This window comes from Panulirus ornatus, chromosome 42, assembly GCF_036320965.1.
Source record: "Panulirus ornatus isolate Po-2019 chromosome 42, ASM3632096v1, whole genome shotgun sequence".
Classification (NCBI taxonomy): Eukaryota; Metazoa; Arthropoda; class Malacostraca; order Decapoda; family Palinuridae; genus Panulirus; species Panulirus ornatus.
In genome coordinates, this window is record NC_092265.1 from 1,116,953 (window position 1) to 1,139,089 (window position 22,137).

Here is a 22,137-nt window from a genome sequence, read left to right on the forward strand (position 1 = left end):
CATTCCATGAAACTGGGAAAGAAATAAGTATATGTATTTTATGTATTTTTCATGAACTTCATATGTGTAATATACATTTTGTGACTATTATTACAGTTCCTTGTGAAAATAAGTGTCTTTCAGAACAGAAGGCTTAGATGAATTTAAAAGTTTATAGCCAAAAGATTTTCTAAATGTTGCATATTATTGATACTTCAAAAATTTCATGGGCTTGTTAAATACAAAGGCTTAAATTCATAGGTATCATCTTACAAAAGTCCCCAAGTGGTTACAAAATTTAGCACTGTCAAATAGTTTACAGTACTTTCTGTTTTCTAGTAGGTAGACTTAAACTTTTAAATTTTTTTACATTATCTATGAAATGATTAATAATGTAGTTTATTGTTTCAGCTGTTGTTTTGTTGCTTTATATGTTTTATGTAATCAGTGACATAAAGCTAACGTACAGTATTTGGATTTCCTATTCTGTACTTGATGGATTCTAACTTAATTATTCCTTGTAGCTAATCACTGAAGGACCAACTATTCATAGACTGACATTTTGATTTTACATGATGTTGTCTTATCTCTGTAACAACATAATTACTGAATCAAGTTTTAAAACTGGTTATATGTTAGTTGATCCTTGAGTGAAATGTACTTAATAAATACTAATGCTCTGCTTGGTATAAATTAACACATACTAACAGTGACCCCAGAATGTTTCAAGATCAACTTAGTGGTATTATATTGTGCCAAGTTTGTATTTTGCCCAAAGAAAGTATTATTAGTAGTTGTTTAACACAATTTTTTTTTTTTTAGTTTTTATTGATTCTGTTCTTTATAGAAGACAAGAACAGGTGTAGATACATAACCTAATGGCTTGTAATGACTGGTCTAAAAATATTATCAGTCCAACCTTGGAGTACATTTCAAAGTAGGTAAATGGTTCGTGATGGTCATTCAAACATGTTGCCACCTTAATGAGACAGACTTTGAGAACTCAGTTTTAAAATGCAGTTCCACTACATATCACAGGGGTGATTACTCCACTTTCAAATGTCTTTTCTCTCAGGTACTAGAAAACTTTGTACCCATGAAAATCTTTGAAAAGATTATAAGTCTTATATATAGCTAGTGAAAGTGTTAACACAACAAGATGACCTATTTTCTACATGTTAGTCTTTTCTTAGCATATGTCTTATGTACCCTTGTGTATTTATGTCTATAGTATTTGATGTTTATTCATCTATCACTGTTTTTCAATACACAGCATTGACCTAGTATGGAAGAATAGGAAAGATATCTCTTAAGCTACCTAAAATGATCCATAAGAAGATATGTAATGTTGTTTTAATATCTGTTATACAGCTAAAACTTTCCCTCAATATACTTTGTCTGTTTACTGTTTTACACCCTGTTTATAATTCTAGCATACTATTCAAACATCCATTTACTCACCAAGAAAATATGTTAAATCAATGTTAAAGGCCTTTAGTTGGCCATACTGTAGTAGGATTACATCAATTTAGTCAAAAAAGTTCCTAAATCTTGCTTGTACCGTGCTAACTGTTACAACTGTTTGGCTTCAGTACAAAAATCCATTTTCTGTAGGACACTATAAATGTTCACATACACACATGAAGTCCCAAAAGTGTAAAACTCCCTCCCAATACTATACCTACTTACTTCTTCCCTGAGGAGTCCCTTCTACCTTTATGAGGGTCCTGCAACACTCAAGTAGCTTTGCCACGTCCACTGGTCAGTACCTTAGGTCATAAAGTGTTGTGGTGTGTGTGTGCCTGTATGTGCATGGTACTTTTTGAACCCACCTACTTGCTATGGGATCTCTGGCACAAAAGACAATGAAGGGACATCCTCCTGCAGCAGTCTGCAGCCTATACTCAAGAAGAGAATTGTAGGTTGCTGCCAACTGGAACCATGCCCTTCAAGAACTTCCTGACCCAAAGGGTCTCATCTATCCCTGCTTCCATGAGGAGCACAGCCTTGAGCTGTTCCCAGTTGCTCTGCTGGGCCATGAGTCATCCCAAATCCATACACTCAGGTAATTTCACACACGCACACACACTCACACACCTGGAATAAGTAGTGTGTCTGTTTGTGTGCATAAATACATAGAAGTAAAGACATGGTACACATGTATATGGTAAAAAAACAGGGTAACATAAGTTTGAAACTTTCTACCCGTGAAACACAAATAGTTATCACAAATAGTGATCACATAAACACCCTCATACATTATGCAAAGAAATTCTAAAAAAAAAAAAAAAAAAAAGATTTAAAGAAGTCATTTTATAGTATAAGAGTAGTAGGTGAATGGAAGAGAATGACTGAGAACATGGTTAATGTAGAAAGCATAGGTAAATGTATGAGGTTGTATGATAACAGAGGATGTTCAAGAGATGGGACCCAACAAGTATGGAACTCCCTGTATGGTATACATAAGTATTTACAAATAGGAAATTACATGTGTGTGCATGCACATACATACTTCCATGGCAGAATGGCAGCATAAAGATGCACATAACTATGTGCAAGTGAGATATTTGCATCACTCAAGCCTTGCTGTTTGTGCTCTAGCTGCATCTTTTGGTCTTGCTATGACTCTCATCAAGCAATCTTATTGCAGTAAAACTTCAGTAACTTTATCTTGTTTGCTGCTTTTTTGCCTTTACATATGGCCTCTTAGCATAAAGTTAATGATGCAAAAAGTGTTACCACCAAGAAGGACAAGAAAAATGAAGTCCTTAGGGCAAAAAGTGGATTTTTGACCATTCTAAAGGACCTGCAGGTCAAGACTGCACAACTTTCAGTTACAGAAAAATGTAGACTCTATTAGGGTGAGAGGGTCTTTGATGAGACTTTATTCCTAATGATACAGCCTCACCAAACATGACTTTTCACTTGTGGTGTAACCTCAAGCAAGCAGAGTCTGGTAACATATTTTTCATACATATTAGCCATTTCTCACATTAGTGAGGTACCATCAAGAACAGATGACTGAGCCTTAGAGAAAAAATTGTCACATAGCCCCTCATTTCTGTTCTTCTTTTAGTAAAATGAAATAGGAGGGGAGGATTTCAATCCCCCCCCTCCCCACTACCGTCCCTTTTTGTGTTGCCTTCTACAATACACAGGGAATACATGGGTAGAATTTTTTTCTCGCTTATCCATCTATCTATCTATATCTATGACACCTGCTCCCTCCAGGAACTCCTATCTAGAGGTTACCATGGCAAAAGAGTCTCCACTTATTCCTGTCTTTACATGCCTCCCGTGAATACACCATTCCACGCATTCTTCCTCAGTATCTATACCTCCAATATTCCTCCACCCTATTTGCCTGTGTCATAGTTGGTCTTCCACTCACACCAACCCCTTTAGTTGTACTGTCATACATTCTCCTTGTAAACTCCCAGTCTTGCATTTTTTCCCTGTGCCCAAACCACCTCGAAGTATTATGTTTTACCTATTCTACCACTCCACAATTCACTCCCTTTGCATTCCTTGTTACATTCCTTACAATTATATTTGTCGATATGATATGCCTGTTGCATACACAGTTGTTGGATTAAAGAGAAGAGATATTTAGTGATAACATCCTTTCTTATAATGTATGACAATGTCCTAATATTTGGTGTTATCAATGAAAAAGGAGTGTAAAAGTTTTTTTTCAAAATTAACACTTAATTCAAGTCAGAATGATTGTTAGAATGGATTCATGATTACTTTTAATAAGTGCTTAAAATGAGATGGACAAATTGCAATAATCAGGTACTTGTTATGATAGGATTGTTTTGTATGGTATGCTAGAAAAGTATGTAAACAAGTACAAGATGGTCTTGAAGATATTCTGTCAAAGCAAATGTTGATGGATGAACACAATAACTGGGGGAGAAATGTGTTCATAATTATCGTAAACAAAGGTAGTGACTTTATTTCTTTCTTCAGAGTAAATCCATTGCAAATTGTGATCTTTCAGTCTTGTATAATGCTCATTAATTTCAGACAATTAGCAAAAATTACTAAATTCAAGCTATTTCTAATTCTGTATACTAGTAATTTCAGGCAGGATTTTCCAAAATAAAACATTTTTTCCTTCCTGATTTAATCAACTTATAGATTACTAATGTAGGTTGGATGTATATGTTAACTTTAAAAGGATCAGTGCCAAGATGAGAAGTGGGTGCTAACTTTTACAAGACTTGCAAGTTTACTGCCTTTGCCCCCATCTTGTACTGCTGTTAGCACACACATGAATAGAATTCCTATAAAATGCCCCTGCTATATACTTCTTTGGACTCCTACAGATAATTAATTCCTTTTGTATATAATGAATTAAACTGTTCCATGACCCTCATTCGTCCTCTGTATCAAAATCAAGTTAAATATATAGTATGACATGGCATTTAGTTCCATTGCACAAAACAAAAACTGCACTGTAGAGAATTTTAGGGCTACAGGTTTCCCCAAAGAGCTTCTTGAATTTCTTATATTTTTTCAAATAATGCTAGGTAACATATATTTCCAGGTTTTTAATCACTGTAGAAAGGATTAATTTAAAATTCCTTAATATGACATATAGCAATCAGCATTGTCTTTTACATACAACAAAACCTTTTATGATCAACTGAGTCATGTCCAGTTTCACTGATTACTTATACTGAAGAACAATGATGTTTTGAATTGAATGGCTAAGTTACATTATAATCAATGGATAAACTGCATAAACATCTTTGGTTCAATTTATATCTTCTAATGACCTGATTAGGAAGAATTGCGTAATGTATCTTAAGGATAAATGAATTATATGAAAGTATCCCATCTCAGATGCCCTTTGAACTGCTTGGAAAATATTTGATAAATATGGTGAAAAAGAAACTCATTTCCTAAGATTGGCAGCTGAAGAGTATGGTGGTGTTCCAGAAGGTTCCAGCATCTGCATCAACGACAGCAATAGCAGCACTGTTAGTGGTGGTGGTAACAATGAGGGTGGTGGAGGGCAAACTATAGGTGCAGGACTTTGTGGGCTTATGGGTTGTAAAGCTCCCTCACTGCCACAACTTGTTAACCTACTCATCTTCTGCCATATCCCTGCCCCTGCTGCCACCAGTGCCAATGCTCAAATCAACTTCACCACTACTGGCCACCACAACCACATCACCTCCAACAGCACTACGGGTATCATAACAGACACCACAATCTCCTCCACCATCACAGTCCTCACCACCACCATCATCAGTAACTACCACCATCACTATCAGTGACTCTGTCTAACACCATCATCATGGTTGCAAAGGCACTTATTTTTGCTGAATCACATTTCTTGGGTACAAAATCAGAAGTGAAGAGCTTGCAAATTGTGATCTCACATGGACCATTGATACACTGTGCACAGTTCACAAGCTACTTTTGGATTATTTGCATGGCCTGGTGTTTAGTGAAGCTCTGAAACTGTAAGACATGAAGTGAACAAAAACAGTGAAGTTCCTGACTTACCTGTTCATTTGATATACTTTTAGATGATTTTATTTTGATATAAGGTTGTTCCCTAGGAAACAAACCCAAATAAAACTAACCTGTGTATTTAACAATAAAAGGTGATACATATTAGGCCTATAGGAAAGCTGCAAATTGTACTTAGAAAGGAATTCACTTTTGATTGGTAAGCATTTCTGAAGCTACCTGAACAAGTCATCAAGTTACCAAACCAAATTATGCATGCAGAAAGCCTTTGAAGCTTATTTTCCATATTGCATTTTTCTGAAATATAAGAAATTTTCAAATTTCTTTTTCTCAGCACTTTAGTTTCTGGTTTGTTTTAGCTTCCAGTATAGAGCATCCCATTATTACAGCACTGATGATGACTTCTGGTTTTAGATGAGGATTATCAAATGCTATGAGATAATAATTTTGCATCATGAACTAAATGCTTGTCACTTTCTACGCTTTGAATTATTCACTCTTCTGTATTTGCATATTACCCATCTCAGTACTGTTTTATTACAGACTTACATTCAGTTTTATGGGTAGCTGCCAATCAGAAATAAATACCTATTGCAAAATTTTAAGATTAAATGTTTTTGCATTACAAATCTAATGCATCACTGAGAATGACACTAGAAGGGCTGGAGGATGATGCAGGCAGTCATTGGAATGAGTACCCTACCCCATTTTCCTTCTTTGTTGTTAATGTGTGTAAGAAATCCAACATATCTCCATCATATACCTTGATGAATTTCTAATGGTTGCCTTTGAGATATGATACTTTTAAAAGTGTAATGTGCACAGGGTGGCAGCATGTTTTCTCTGAAAACATGGTGTTACCAAAGATATTTGGCTCCCAATGTGAAAGGACTCTTCTAAAGTAACTGTTTTATGTACCATACATGATTCTTTACAATATGATCCATACTGAATATTCTGGAAGATATATCATTTTAGAAAGCACATCTTGTGTGAAATTAAAGTGAGATTTTCTTTAGATCTGTAATGAATGTCTAGGTGACTGAAAAAAATCTTTGGCAGTATTTTTGAAATAATGCCTCTCTAGGACTTCAGTGATTGAAATGTTTTTTACTGCAGTTAATACAGAATCTTTCTAGAGATTGTGAACCTTCACAGGGAAGATGAGACATCCACCTACGTGTAAACTATAAAGTAATCCACTATGTAAAAGGTATGTCACCTGTTGACATATAGCTGATGTAATGCTACCTTCCACTTGACACAGTAGTAGCATCCACAAATTGTGTATAAATGCTACATTGTGAAAGGTGGTTTTTTTTCTTTTCTTTTTGTCCATCCCCTCTCATCCTAATTTGCTGTGGACGTTGCTTCACCCCACGTATGGTGCTGCTCTTCCCCTACGACGTAAACAGACAAGTCCAAGTCTCAAGTTGATAGAAGTACCACAGTGATCGCCAGGGATGTTGAAGGTAGGCACCTCCTTATGCACCTTCTCCCTAATGACTCGAAAGGGTGATTCAGATATTAATGAAATACTGTTGTCATTATCACCATACTTACATTTTTACATAACCCCCATTTCTTAGCATATTTTTCCTTCTAAATTTATAGTCAATAATCACTCCTGATCACACACACACACACACACACACACACACAAACACACACACACACACACATACATATATATATATATATATATATATATATATATATATATATATTTTTTTTTTTTTTTTATACCTCGTCGCTGTCTCCCGCGTTTGCGAGGTAGCGCAAGGAAACAGACGAAAGAAATGGCCCGACCCCCCCCATACACATGTACATACACACGTCCACACACGCAAATATACATACCTACACAGCTTTCCATGGTTTACCCTGGACGCTTCACATGCCTTGATTCAATCCACTGACAGCACGTCAACCCCTGTATACCACATCGCTCCAATTCACTCTATTCCTTGCCCTCCTTTCACCCTCCTGCATGTTCAGGCCACGATCACACAAAATCCTTTTCACTCCATCTTTCCACCTCCAATTTGGTCTCCCTCTTCTCCTCGTTCCCTCCACCTCCGACACATATATCCTCTTGGTCAATCTTTCCTCACTCATTCTCTCCATGTGCCCAAACCATTTCAAAACACCCTCTTCTGCTCTCTCAACCACGCTCTTTTTATTTCCACACATCTCTCTTACCCTTAAGTTACTTACTCGATCAAACCACCTCACACCACACATTGTCCTCAAACATCTCATTTCCAGCACATCCATCCTCCTGCGAACAACTCTATCCATAGCCCACGCCTCGCAACCATACAACATTGTTGGAACCACTATTCCTTCAAACATACCGATTTTTGCTTTCCGGGATAATGTTCTCGACTTCCACACATTTTTCAAGGCTCCCAAAATTTTCGCCCCCTCCCCCACCCTATGATCCACTTCCGCTTCCATGGTTCCATCCGCTGACAGATCCACTCCCAGATATCTAAAACACTTCACTTCCTCCAGTTCTTCTCCATTCAAACTCACCTCCCAATTGACTTGACCCTCAACCCTACTGTACCTAATAACCTTGCTCTTATTCACATTTACTCTTAACTTTCTTCTTCCACACACTTTACCAAACTCCGTCACCAGCTTCTGCAGTTTCTCACATGAATCCGCCACCAGCGCTGTATCATCAGCGAACAACAACTGACTCACTTCCCAAGCTCTCTCATCCCCAACAGACTTCATACTTGCCCCTCTTTCCAAGACTCTTGCATTTACCTCCCTAACAACCCCATCCATAAACAAATTAAACAACCATGGAGACATCACACACCCCTGCCGCAAACCTACATTCACTGAGAACCAATCACTTTCCTCTCTTCCTACACGTACACATGCCTTACATCCTCGATGAAAACCTTTCACTGCTTCTAACAACTTGCCTCCCACACCATATATTCTTAATACCTTCCACAGAGCATCTCTATCAACTCTATCATATGCCTTCTCCAGATCCATAAATGCTACATACAAATCCATTTGCTTTTCTAAGTATTTCTCACATACATTCTTCAAAGCAAACACCTGATCCACACATCCTCTACCACTTCTGAAACCACACTGCTCTTCCCCAATCTGATGCTCTGTACATGCCTTCACCCTCTCAATCAATACCCTCCCATATAATTTACCAGGAATATATATATATATATATATATATATATATATATATATATATATATATATATATATATATATATATATATATATATATATATATTTTTTTTTTTTTTTTTTTTTTATACTTTGTCGCTGTCTCCCGCGTTTGCGAGGTAGCGCAAGGAAACAGACGAAAGAAATGGCCCAACCCCCCCCCCATACACATGTACATACACACGTCCACACACACAAATATACATACCTACACAGCTTTCCATAGTTTACCCCAGACGCTTCACATGCCTTGCTTCAATCCACTGACAGCACGTCAACCCCTGTATACCACATGACTCCAATTCACTCTATTTCTTGCCCTCCTTTCACCCTCCTGCATGTTCAGGCCCCGATCACACAAAATCTTTTTCACTCCATCTTTCCACCTCCAATTTGGTCTCCCTCTTCTCCTCGTTCCCTCCACCTCCGACACATATATCCTCTTGGTCAATCTCTCCTCACTCATTCTCTCCATGTGCCCAAACCATTTCAAAACACCCTCTTCTGCTCTCTCAACCACGCTCTTTTTATTTCCACACATCTCTCTTACCCTTACGTTACTTACTCGATCAAACCACCTCACACCACACATTGTCCTCAAACATCTCATTTCCAGCACATCCATCCTCCTGCGCACATCTCTATCCATAGCCCACGCCTCGCAACCATACAACATTGTTGGAACCACTATTCCCTCAAACATACCCATTTTTGCTTTCCGAGATAGTGTTCTCGACTTCCACACATTTTTCAAGGCTCCCAAAATTTTCGCCCCCTCCCCCACCCTATGATCCACTTCTGCTTCCATGGTTCCATCCGCTGACAGATCCACTCCCAGATATCTAAAACACTTCACTTCCTCCAGTTTTTCTCCATTCAAACTCACCTCCCAATTGACTTGACCCTCACCCCTACTGTACCTAATAACCTTGCTCTTATTCACATTTACTCTCAACTTTCTTCTTCCACACACTTTACCAAACTCAGTCACCAGCTTCCTACACGTACACATGCCTTACATCCTCGATAAAAACTTTTCACTGCTTCTAACAACTTGCCTCCCACACCATATATTCTTAATACCTTCCACAGAGCATCTCTATCAACTCTATCATATGCCTTCTCCAGATCCATAAATGCTACATACAAATCCATTTGCTTTTCTAAGTATTTCTCACATACATTCTTCAAAGCAAACACCTGATCCACACATCCTCTACCACTTCTGAAACCGCACTGCTCTTCCCCAATCTGATGCTCTGTACATGCCTTCACCCTCTCAATCAATACCCTCCCATATAATTTACCAGGAATACTCAACAAACTTATACCTCTGTAATTTGAGCACTCACTCTTATCTCCTTTGCTTTTGTACAATGGCACTATGCACGCATTCCGCCAATCCTCAGGCACCTCACCATGAGTCATACATACATTAAATAACCTTACCAACCAGTCAACAATACAGTCACCCCCTTTCTTAATAAATTCCACTGCAATACCATCCAAACCTGCTGCCTTGCCGGCTTTCATCTTCCGCAAAGCTTTTACTACCTCTTCTCTGTTTACCAAATCATTTTCCCTAACCCTCTCACTTTGCACACCACCTCGACCAAAACACCCTATATCTGCCACTCTGTCATCAGACACATTCAACAAACCTTCAAAATATTCATTCCAATATATATATATATATATATATATATATATATATATATTTTTTTTTTTTTTTTGCTTTGTCGCTGTCTCCCGCATTTGCGAGATAGCGCAAGGAAACAGACGAAAGAAATGGCCCAACCCACCCCCATACACATGTATATACATACACGTCCACACACGCAAATATACATACCTACACAGCTTTTCATGGTTTACCCCAGACGCTTCACATGCCCTGATTCAATCCACTGACAGCACGTCAACCCCGGTATACCACATCGATCCAATTTACTCTATTCCTTGCCCTCCTTTCACGCTCCTGCATGTTCAGGCCCCGATCACACAAAATCTTTTTCACTCCATCTTTCCACCTCCAATTTGGTCTCCCACTTCTCCTCGTTCCCTCCACCTCCGACACATATATCCTCTTGGTCAATCTTTCCTCACTCATTCTCTCCATGTGCCCAAACCATTTCAAAACACCCTCTTCTGCTCTCTCAACCACGCTCTTTTTATTTCCACACATCTCTCGTACCCTTATGTTACTTACTTGATCAAACCACCTCCCCCCACACATTGTCCTCAAACATCTCATTTCCAGCACATCCACCCTCCTGCGCACAACTCTATCCATAGCCCACGCCTCGCAACCATACAATATTGTTGGAACCACTATTCCTTCAAACATACCCATTTTTGCTTTCCGAGATAATGTTCTCGACTTCCACACATTCTTCAAGGCTCCCAGGATTTTCGCCCCTCCCCCAACTTATGATTCACTTCCGCTTCCATGGTTCCATCCGCTGCCAGATCCACTCCCAGATATCTAAAACACTTTACTTCCTCCAGTTTTTCTCCATTCAAACTTACCTCCCAATTGACTTGACCCTCAACCCTACTGTACCTAATAACCTTGCTCTTATTCACATTTACTCTTAACTTTCTTCTTTCACACACTTTACCAAACTCAGTCACCAGCTTCTGCAGTTTCTCACATGAATCAGCCACCAGCGCTGTATCATCAGCGAACAACAACTGACTCACTTCCCAAGCTCTCTCATCCACAACAGACTTCATACTTGCCCCTCTTTCCAAAACTCTTGCATTCACCTTCCTAACAACCCCATCCATAAACAAATTAAACAACCATGGAGACATCACACACCCCTGCCGCAAACCTACATTCACTGAGAACCAATCACTTTCCTCTCTTCCTACACGTACACATGCCTTACATCCTCGATAAAAACTTTTCACTGCTTCTAACAACTTGCCTCCCACACCATATATTCTTAATACCTTCCACAGAGCATCTCTATCAACTCTATCATATGCCTTCTCCAGATCCATAAATGCTACATACAAATCCATTTGCTTTTCTAAGTATTTCTCACATCATTCTTCAAAGCAAACACCTGATCCACACATCCTCTACCACTTCTGAAACCACACTGCTCTTCCCCAATCTGATGCTCTGTACATGCCTTCACCCTCTCAATCAATACCCTCCCATATAATTTACCAGGAATACTCAACAAACTTATACCTCTGTAATTCGAGCACTCACTCTTATCCCCTTTGCCTTTGTACAATGGCACTATGCATGCATTCCGCCAATCCTCAGGCACCTCACCATGAGTCATACATACATTAAATAACCTTACCAACCAGTCAACAATACAGTCACCCCCTTTTTTAATAAATTCCACTGCAATACCATCCAAACCTGCTGCCTTGCCGGCTTTCATCTTCCGCAAAGCTTTTACCACCTCTTCTCTGTTTACCAAATCATTTTCCCTAACCCTCTCACTTTGCACACCACCTCGACCAAAACACCCTACATCTGCCACTCTATCATCAAACACATTCAACAAACCTTCAAAATACTCACTCCATCTTCTCACATCACCACTACTTGTTATCACCTCCCCATTTGCGCCCTTCACTGAAGTTCCCATTTGCTCCCTTGTCTTACGCACTTTATTTACCTCCTTCCAGAACATCTTTTTATTCTCCCTAAAACTTAATGATACTCTCTCACCCCAACTCTCATTTGCCCTCTTTTTCACCTCTTGCACTTTTCTCTTGACCTCCTGTCTCTTTCTTTTATACATTTCCCACTCAATTGCATTTTTTCCCTGCAAAAATTGTCGGAATGCCTCTCTCTTCTCTTTCACTAATAATCTTACTTCTTCATCCCACCACTCACTACCCTTTCTAATCAACCCACCTCCCACTCTTCTCATGCCACAAGCATCTTTTGCGCAATCCATCACTGATTCCCTAAATACATCCCAATCCTCCCCCACTCCCCTTACTTCCATTGTTCTCACCTTTTCCCATTCTGTACTCAGTCTCTCCTGGTACTTCCTCACACAAGTCTCCTTCCCAAGCTCACTTACTCTCACCACCCTCTTCACCCCAACATTCACTCTTCTTTTCTGAAAACCCATACAAATCTTCACCTTAGCCTCCACAAGATAATGATCAGACATCCCTCCAGTTGCACCTCTCAGCACATTGACATCTAAAAGTCTCTCTTTCACGCGCCTGTCAATTAACACGTAATCCAATAACACTCTCTGGCCATCTCTCCTACTTACATACGTATACTTATGTATATCTTGCTTTTTAAACCAGGTATTCCCAATCACCAGTCCTTTTTCAGCACATAAATCTACAAGCTCTTCACCATTTCCATTTACAACACTGAACACCCCCTGTATACCAATTATTCCCTCAACTGCCACATTACTCACCTTTGCATTCAAATCTCCCTTCACTATAACCCGGTCTCGTGCATCAAAACCACTAACACACTCATTCAGCTGCTCCCAAAACACTTGCCTCTCATGATCTTTCTTCTCATGCCCAGGTGCATATGCACCAATAATCACCCATCTCTCTCCATCATATATATTTTCTTTTTTTTCTTTTTCATTTTATTATAATTTGTTGCTGTCTCCTTGCGAGGTAGCACAAGGAAACAGACGAAAGAATGGCCCAACCCACCCACATACACATGTATATACATACACACCCACATGCACATATACATACCTATACATTTCAACGTATACATACATATACATACATACACATGTACATATTCATACTTGCTGCCTTCATCCATTCCTGTCGCCACCCCGCCACACATGAAATGGCAACCCCCTTCACACTGTGCGTGCACAAGGTAGTCCTAGGAAAAGACAACAAAGGCCACATTCGTTCACACTCAGTCTCTAGCTGTCATGTGTAATGGACTGAAACCACAGCTCCCTTTCCACATCTAGGCCCCACAAAACTTTCTATGGTTTACCCTAGAACATGCCCTGGTTCAATCCATTGACAGCGCATCGACCCCGGTATACCACATTGTTTCAATTCATTTTATTCCTTGTGTGCCTTTCACCCTCCAGTATGTTCAGGCCCCGATTGCTCAAATTCATTTTCACTCCATCCTTCCACCTCCAATTTGGTCTCCCACTTCTCCTCGTTCCCTCCACCTCTGACACATGTATCCTCTTTGTCAATCTTTCCTCACTCATTCTCTCCATGTGACCGAACCATTTCAATACACCCTCTTCTGCTCTCTCAACCACACTCTTTTTATTACCACACATCTCTCTTACCCTTTCATTACTTACAAAACCAAACCACCTTACACTACATATTGTCCTCAAACATCTCATTTCCAACACATCCACCCTCCTCCACAAAACCCTATCTATAGCACATGCCTCGCAACTATATAACATTTTTGGAACCACTATTCCTTCAAACATACCCATTTTTGCTCTCCGAGATGATGTTCTTGCCTTCCACACATTCTTCAACACTCCCAGAACCTTCACCCCTTTCCCCACCCTGTGACTCACTTCCGCTTCCATGGTTCCATCCACTGCCAAATCCACTCCCAAATATCTAAAACACTTCACCTCCAGTTTTTCTCCATTCAAACGTACCTCCCAATTGACTTGTCCCTCCACCCTACTGAATCTAATACCCTTGTTCTTATTCACATTTACTCTCAGCTTTCTTCTTTCATACACTTTACCAAACTCAGTCACCAGCTTCTGCAATTTATCACCCAAATCAGCCACCAGTGCTGTATCATCAGCGAACAACAACTGACTCACTTCCCAAGCCCTCTCATCCACAACAGACTGCATACTTGCCCCTCTCTCCAAAACTCTTGCATTCACCTCCCTAACCCCATCCATAAACAAATTAAACAACCAAGGAGACATCACGCACCCCAGCTGCAAACTGACATTCACTGGGAGCCAATCACTTTCATCTCTTCCTACTTGTACACATGCCTTACATCCTCGATAAGAACTTTTCACTGCTTCTAGCAACTTACCTCCCACCTCTTCATACCCTCCACATAGTATCTCTATCAACTCTGTCATATGCCTTCTCCAGATCCATAAATGCTACATACAAATCCATTTGTCTTTCTAAGTATTTCTCATATACATTCTTCAAAGCATATACCTGATCCACACATCCTCTACCACTTCTGAAGCCACACTGCTCTTCCCCAGTCTGATGCTCTGTACATTTCTTCACCCTCTCAATCAATACCCTCCCATATAGTTTCCCAGGAATACTCAACAAACTTATACCTCTGTAATTTGAACACTCACCTTTATCCCCTCTGCCTTTGTACAATGGCACAACACATGCATTCCACCAATCTTCAGGCACTTCACCATGAACCATACATACATTGAATATCCTCACCACCTAGTCAACAACACTGTCACCCCTTTTTTTTCAATAAATTCCGATGCAATACCATCCAAACCCACCGCCTTGCTGGCTTTCATCTTCTACAAAGCTTTCACTGCCTCTTCTCTGTTTACCAAACCATTCTCCCTTGTTTCACTCAAGAGCCAAAACATCCAAGTTTCTTCCCTCAAGCATACTACATATCTCTCCTTTCTTCTCATCTTGGTTACTACCACACACATTTAGATACACATTTTTTTTTGACCCCCTGCCTCTTTCTTTTATACATCTTTCAGTCATCTGTGTGGGCTATAGATGGATGTGTTGGAAATGAAATGTTTGAGGACAATACACGGTGTGAGGTGGTGTGATCGAGTAAGTAATGAAAGGGTTAAAGAGATGTGTGGTAACAAAAAGTAAGGTTGAGAGAGCAGAAAAGGGTATATTGGAATGGTTTGGTCACATGGCAAGAATGAGTGAGGAAAGATTGACAAAGAGGATATATGTGTCATAAGTGAAGGGAACGAGGAGAAGTGGGAGACCAAATTGGAGGTGGAGGGATGAAGTGAAACAGATTTTGAGCAATCGGTGCCTGAACATGCAGGAGGGTGAAAGGCATGCAAGGAATAAAGTGAATTAGAACGATGTGGTATACCGGGATCGACATGTTGTCAATGGATTGAACCAGGGCATGTGAAGCATCTGGGGTAAACCATGGAAAGTTTTGTGGGGTGTGGATGTGGAAAGGGAGCTGTGGTTTCAGTGCATTACACATGACAGCTAGAGACTGAGTGTGAACGAATGTGGTCTTTGTTGTCTTTTCCTAGCACTACCTCGTGCATGTGGGGGGAAGGGGTTGTCATTTCATGTGTGGCGGGGTGGAGATGGAAATGAATAAAGGCAGTAAGTATGAATTATGTACATGTGTGTATGTGTATGTGTCTGTATATGTATATATATGTTGAAATGTTTAGGGTATGTATATGTGCATGTGTGGACATGTATGTATATACATGTGTATGTGGGTGGGTTGGGCCATTCTTTCGTCCGTTTCCTTGTGCTACCTTGCTAACGTGGGAGACAGCGACAAAGCATAATAATAATATATTTATATATCGAATATGTAATGTAAGGGTAAGAGAGATATGTGGAAATAAAAAGAGTATGGTTGAGAGAGCAGAAGAGGTTGTGTTGAAATGGTTTGGACATATAGAGAGAATGAGTGAGTCCCTGGGATAGGGAAGAAAGAATTTTACTTCCGTATTCCCTGCATGTTGTAGAAAGTGACTAAAAGGCCAGGAGTGGGATGCAGGAACCCTCCCCCTTTCTTTTACTTCACTTTCTGAAAGACTGAACAGAAGGAGCCAAGCAGGGAGTGCTCATCTCCCTCAAAGGTGTAGGCTGGGGTATCTAAATGTGTGTGGTAGTAACCAAGATAAGAAGAAAGGAGAGATATGTAGTATGCTTGAGGGAAGAAACTTGGATGTTTTGGCTCTAGAGTGAAACAAAGCTTAAGGGTAAAGAGGAAGAATGGTTTTGAAAGGTATTAGGAGTAAAGTCAGTGGTTGGTAAAAGGACAAGAGCTAAGGAAGAAGTTATGTGAGTATGTGTGAAAGAGTGTACACTAATATGGGAAAAAATGAGATATAGGTGATTATTAGTGCTTATGCACCTGGTCATAGGATGGAAGATTATGAGAGGCAAGTTATGGAAGCAGCTGAATGAGTATGTCATTAGTTTTGATGTAAGAGAATGGGTAGTAGTGATGGGTGATTTGAATGTGAAGGTGACTAATGTGGCAGTTGAGGGTATAATGGGAGGCATTGAGTATCCAGTATCATGAATGGGAATGGTGAACGACTTCTGGAATTGTGTGCTGAGAAAGGCCTGGTGATTGGGAATACCTGTTTTAAAGAGAGGAACATATACAAGTATACATATCTGAGTAGAAGAGATGGTCAGTGGATATTATTTGTTTACATATTAATTGATACACATGTAAAAGAGAGGCTTTGGACAAGTGCTAAGAGGGGCTGCTGGTAGGATGTCTGATCATTGTCTTGTGGAGGTGAGGGTGAGGATTTGTAAAGGTTCCCAAAAAGAGAAAACTGTTCGTGAGGAGAGTGGTGAGTCAGTCAGCTTGGGAAAGACTTGTGTGAAGAAACACCCAGAGAAATTGAGTGTAGAATGACAGAAGTTGAGAGTAAATGAAGCAAGTTGAATGGGGAGAAAAGAGAGACAGTTAGGGAAGCAGTCCTGGCATGCATGACAAAAGCATGTGGCATGAAAAAGGTGGGAGGTGGGAAGATTAGAAAGGATAGTAAGTGGTGGTATGATAAAGTTGCTAATGAAAAAGAGAGGCATTTGAGTGGTACTTACAGGGAAGTAGTGCAAATGATTGGGGGGTTGTATAAGAGAAAGCAGCAGGTCAAGAGGAAGGTGCAGGGGTTGAAAAACAGGGCAAATGAGAATTGGGGTGAGCAAATATCAGAAAAAGTAAGGGAGAATAAGATGTTTTGGAAGGAGGTACCTAATGTATGAAAAACCAGTGAACAATTGGGAACATTGGTGAAGGGGCAAAAAGGGAAGTGGTAATAAGTAGTCATGAAATGAAGAGATGGAGCGAGTATTTTAAAAGACTGTTGAATGTGTTTGATGATTGGGTCGAAGATGTAGGGTTTTTAGGTTGGGGTGGTATTTGAAATGAAAGAGTTTGGGAGAATGGTTTGGTGAAGAGAGAAGAGGTGGTGATAGCCTTACATGAGTTGAAATGTGGCAAGGCAGCTGGAGTGGATTATATTGAAGTTGAGTTTATCAAGAAAGGTGGTGACTGTTGTTCACTATATGTATGGACCATGGTGAGGTGCCTAAGAATTAGTGAGATGTATGTATTGTGCCCTTGTTTAACAAGGGAGATAAAGGTGAGTGTTCAAACTACAGAGGTATAAGTTTGTTGGAGTGTACCTAGTAAGTTGTATGGGAGGGTAATGACTGAAAGGGTGAAGTCATGTACAGAGCATCAGAATGGGGAGGAGCTGCATTGTTTCAGAAATGGTAGAGTGAGTCTAGAGTAGAGTGGTAGTCTGCTCCAAAGAATGTGTGTGAGAAATAATTAGAGAAACTGATGAATTTGTATGTGGCATTCATGGATCTGGTGAAAGCATATGATAAGATTGATAGAGATGCATTATGGAAGGTCTTAAGTATATGCAGTGTGAGAGGAAAGCTGCTTGAAGCAATGAGAAGTTTTTATCAAGGGTGTAAGGCATGTGTACAAGTAGGAAGAAAGAAGAATGAGTGGTTTCACATGAAGTTGGTCTGTTGCAGGGATGTATGATGGTAACATGGTTGTTCAGTTTATGGAGTGGCTGGTAAGGAAAATAGATGTGAGAGTCTTGGAGAGAGGGGCAGGTATGCAACCTGTGGGGGATGAGAGGGCCTGGAAAGTGAGTTATGTGTTGTCTGTTGATGATACAGCACTTGTGACAGATTTGAGCGAGAAACTACAGAAGTTGGTGACTGAGTCCTTAGAGGAGTATGTGAAAGGAAGAAGTTGAGAGTAAATATGAATAAAAACAATGTTATTACATTTAGCAGGGTTGTGGGACAGGGCAGTTAGGATGTGAGTTTGAATGGATAAAACTTAGAAGTAGACATGACAGTAATTGGAACCATGAAAGTGAGTCTGAGAGTGGGTGAGGTGGTAAAGTTTCTGGAAGCACTGAAAAATGTGAAGAGAGAGCATTAACTGGTAGGGCAAAAATGGGTATGTTCATATACCTTCTCCAGATCCATAAATATTGCATACAAATCCATTTGCTTTTCTAAGTATTTCTCACATACATTCCTCAAAGCAAACATCAATCAATACCCTCCCATATATTTTCCCAGGAATACTCAACAAACTTATACCTCTGTAATTTGAGCACTAACCTTTATCCCCTTCGCCTTTGTACATTGGCACTATGCAAGCATTCCGCCAATCCTCAGGCACCTCACCATGAGTCATACATACATTAAATAACCTTACCAACCAGTCAACAACACAGTCACCCCCTTTTTTAATAAATTCCAATGCAGTACCATCCAAACCTGCTGCCTTGCCGGCTTTCATCTTCCGCAAAGCTTTTGCTACTTCTTCTCTGTTTACCAAATCATTCTCCCAAACCCTCTCACTTTGCACACCACCTCAACCAAAACATCCTATATCTGCTTCTCTTTCATCAAACACATTCAACAAACCTTCAAAATACTCACTCCATCTCCTTCTAACATCACCACTACTTGTTATCACCTCCCTATATATATATATATATATATATATATATATATATTTTTTTTTTTGCTTTATCGCTGTCTCCCGCGTTTGCAAGGTAGCGTAAGGAAACAGACGAAAGAAAATGGCCCAACCCACCCCCATACACATGTATACACATACACGCCCACACACGCAAATATACATACCTACACAGCTTTCCATGGTTTACCCCAGACGCTTCACATGCCCTGATTCAATCCACCAACAACACGTCAACCCCGGTATACCACATTGATTCAATTCACTCTATTCCTTGCCCTCCTCTCACCCTCCTGCATGTTCAGGCCCCGATCACACAAAATCTTTTTCACTCCATCTTTCCACCTCCAATTTGGTCTCCCACTTCTCCTCGTTCCCTCCACCTCCGACATATATATGCTCTTGGTCAATCTTTCCTCACTCATTCTCTCCATGTGCCCAAACCATTTCAAAACACCCTCTTCTGCTTTCTCAACCACGCTTTTTTTATTTCCACACCTCTCTCTCACCCTTACATTACTTACTCGATCAAACCACCTCACACCACATACTGTCCTCAAACATCACATTTCCAGCACATCCACCCTCCTGCGCACAACTCTATCCATAGCCCACGCCTCGCAACCATACAACATTGTTGGAACCACTATTCCTTCAAACATAGCCATTTTTGCTTTCGGAGATAATGTTCTCGACTTCCACACATTCTTCAAGGCTCCCAGGATTTTCGCCCCCTCCCCCACCCTATGATTCACTTCCGCTTCCATGGTTCCATCCGCTGCCAGATCCACTCCCAGATATCTAAAACACTTTACTTCCTCCAGTTTTTCTCCATTCAAACTTCCCTCCCAATTGACTTGACCCTCAACCCTACTGTACCTAATAACCTTGCTCTTATTCACATTTACTCTTAACTTTCTTCTTTCACACACTTTACCAAACTCAGTCACCAGCTTCTACAGTTTCTCACATGAATCAGCCACCAGCGTTGTATCCTCAGCGAACAACAACTGACTCACTTCCCAAGCTCTCTCATCCCCAATATATATATATATATAACAAGTAGTGGTGATGTGAGAAGGAGATGGAGTGAGTATTTTGAAGGTTTGTTGAATGTGTTTGATGATAGAGTGGCAGATATAGGGTGTTTTGGTCGAGGTGGTGTGCAAAGTGAGAGGGTTAGGGAAAATGATTTGGTAAACAGAGAAGAGGTAGTGAAAGCTTTGCGGAAGATGAAAGCCGGCAAGGCAGCAGGTTTGGATGGTATTGCAGTGGAATTTATTAAAAAAGGGGGTGACTGTATTGTCGACTGGTTGGTAAGGTTATTTAATGTATGTATGACTCATGGTAAGGTGCCTGAGGATTGGCAGAATGCGTGCATAGTGCCATTGTACAAAGGCAAAGGGGATAAGAGTGAGTGCTCAAATTACAGAGGTATAAGTTTGTTGAGTATTCCTGGTAAATTATATGGGAGGGTATTGATTGAGAGGGTGAAGGCATGTACAGAGCATCAGATTGGGGAAGAGCAGTGTGGTTTCAGAAGTGGTAGAGGATGTGTGGATCAGGTGTTTGCTTTGAAGAATGTATGTGAGAAATACTTAGAAAAGCAAATGGATTTGTATGTAGCATTTATGGATCTGGAGAAGGCATATGATAGAGTTGATAGAGATGCTCTGTGGAAGGTATTAAGAATATATGGTGTGGGAGGCAAGTTGTTAGAAGCAGTGAAAAGTTTTTATCGAGGATGTAAGGCATGTGTACGTGTAGGAAGAGAGGAAAGTGATTGGTTCTCAGTGAATGTAGGTTTGCGGCAGGGGTGTGTGATGTCTCCATGGTTGTTTAATTTGTTTATGGATGGGGTTGTTAGGGAGGTAAATGCAAGAGTTTTGGAAAGAGGGGCAAATATGAAGTCTGTTGGGGATGAGAGAGCTTGGGAAGTGAGTCAGTTGTTGTTCGCTGATGATACAGCGCTGGTGGCTGATTCATGTGAGAAACTGCAGAAGCTGGTGAATGAGTTTGGTAAAGTGTGTTACAGAAGAAAGTTAAGAGTAAATGTGAATAAGAGCAAGGTTATTAGGTACAGTAGGGTTGAGGGTCAAGTCAATTGGGAGGTGAGTTTGAATGGAGAAAAACTGGAGGAAGTGAAGTGTTTTAGATATCTGGGAGTGGATCTGGCAGCGGATGGGACCATGGAAGCGGAGGTGGATCATAGGGTGGGGGAGGGGGCGAAAATTCTGGGGGCCTTGAAGAATGTGTGGAAGTCGAGAACATTATCTCAGAAAGCAAAAATGGGTATGTTTGAAGGAATAGTGGTTCCAACAATGTTGTATGGTTGCGAGGCGTGGGCTATGGATAGAGTTGTGCGCAGGAGGATGGATGTGCTGGAAATGAGATGTTTGAGGACAATGTGTGGTGTGAAGTGGTTTGATCGAGTGAGTAACGTAAGGGTAAGAGAGATGTGTGGAAATAAAAAGAGCGTGGTTGAGAGAGCAGAAGAGGGTGTTTTGAAGTGGTTTGGGCACATGGAGAGAATGAGTGAGGAAAGATTGACCAAGAGGATATATGTGTCGGAGGTGGAGGGAACGAGGAGAAGAGGGAGACCAAATTGGAGGTGGAAAGATGGAGTGAAAAAGATTTTGTGTGATCGGGGCCTGAACATGCAGGAGGGTGAAAGGAGGGCAAGGAATAGAGTGAATTGGAGCGATGTGGTATACCGGGGTTGACGTGCTGTCAGTGGATTGAATCAGGGCATGTGAAGCGTCTGG

At 40.4% G+C, this 22,137-nt stretch overlaps 1 protein-coding gene across 19 annotated transcripts in view; it reads left to right on the plus strand.

The window, feature by feature from the left end:
- Positions 1-22,137, plus strand: part of CaMKII (Calcium/calmodulin-dependent protein kinase II) — a 391,068-nt gene that overhangs the window by 284,869 nt on the left and 84,062 nt on the right. For all 19 annotated transcript variants that reach the window (XM_071686261.1, XM_071686265.1, XM_071686262.1 and 16 more), the window contains one exon: positions 6,882-6,938. In XM_071686261.1, coding sequence (XP_071542362.1) covers positions 6,882-6,938 — 57 coding nt within the window. The remainder of the gene's footprint in view (positions 1-6,881; positions 6,939-22,137) is intronic.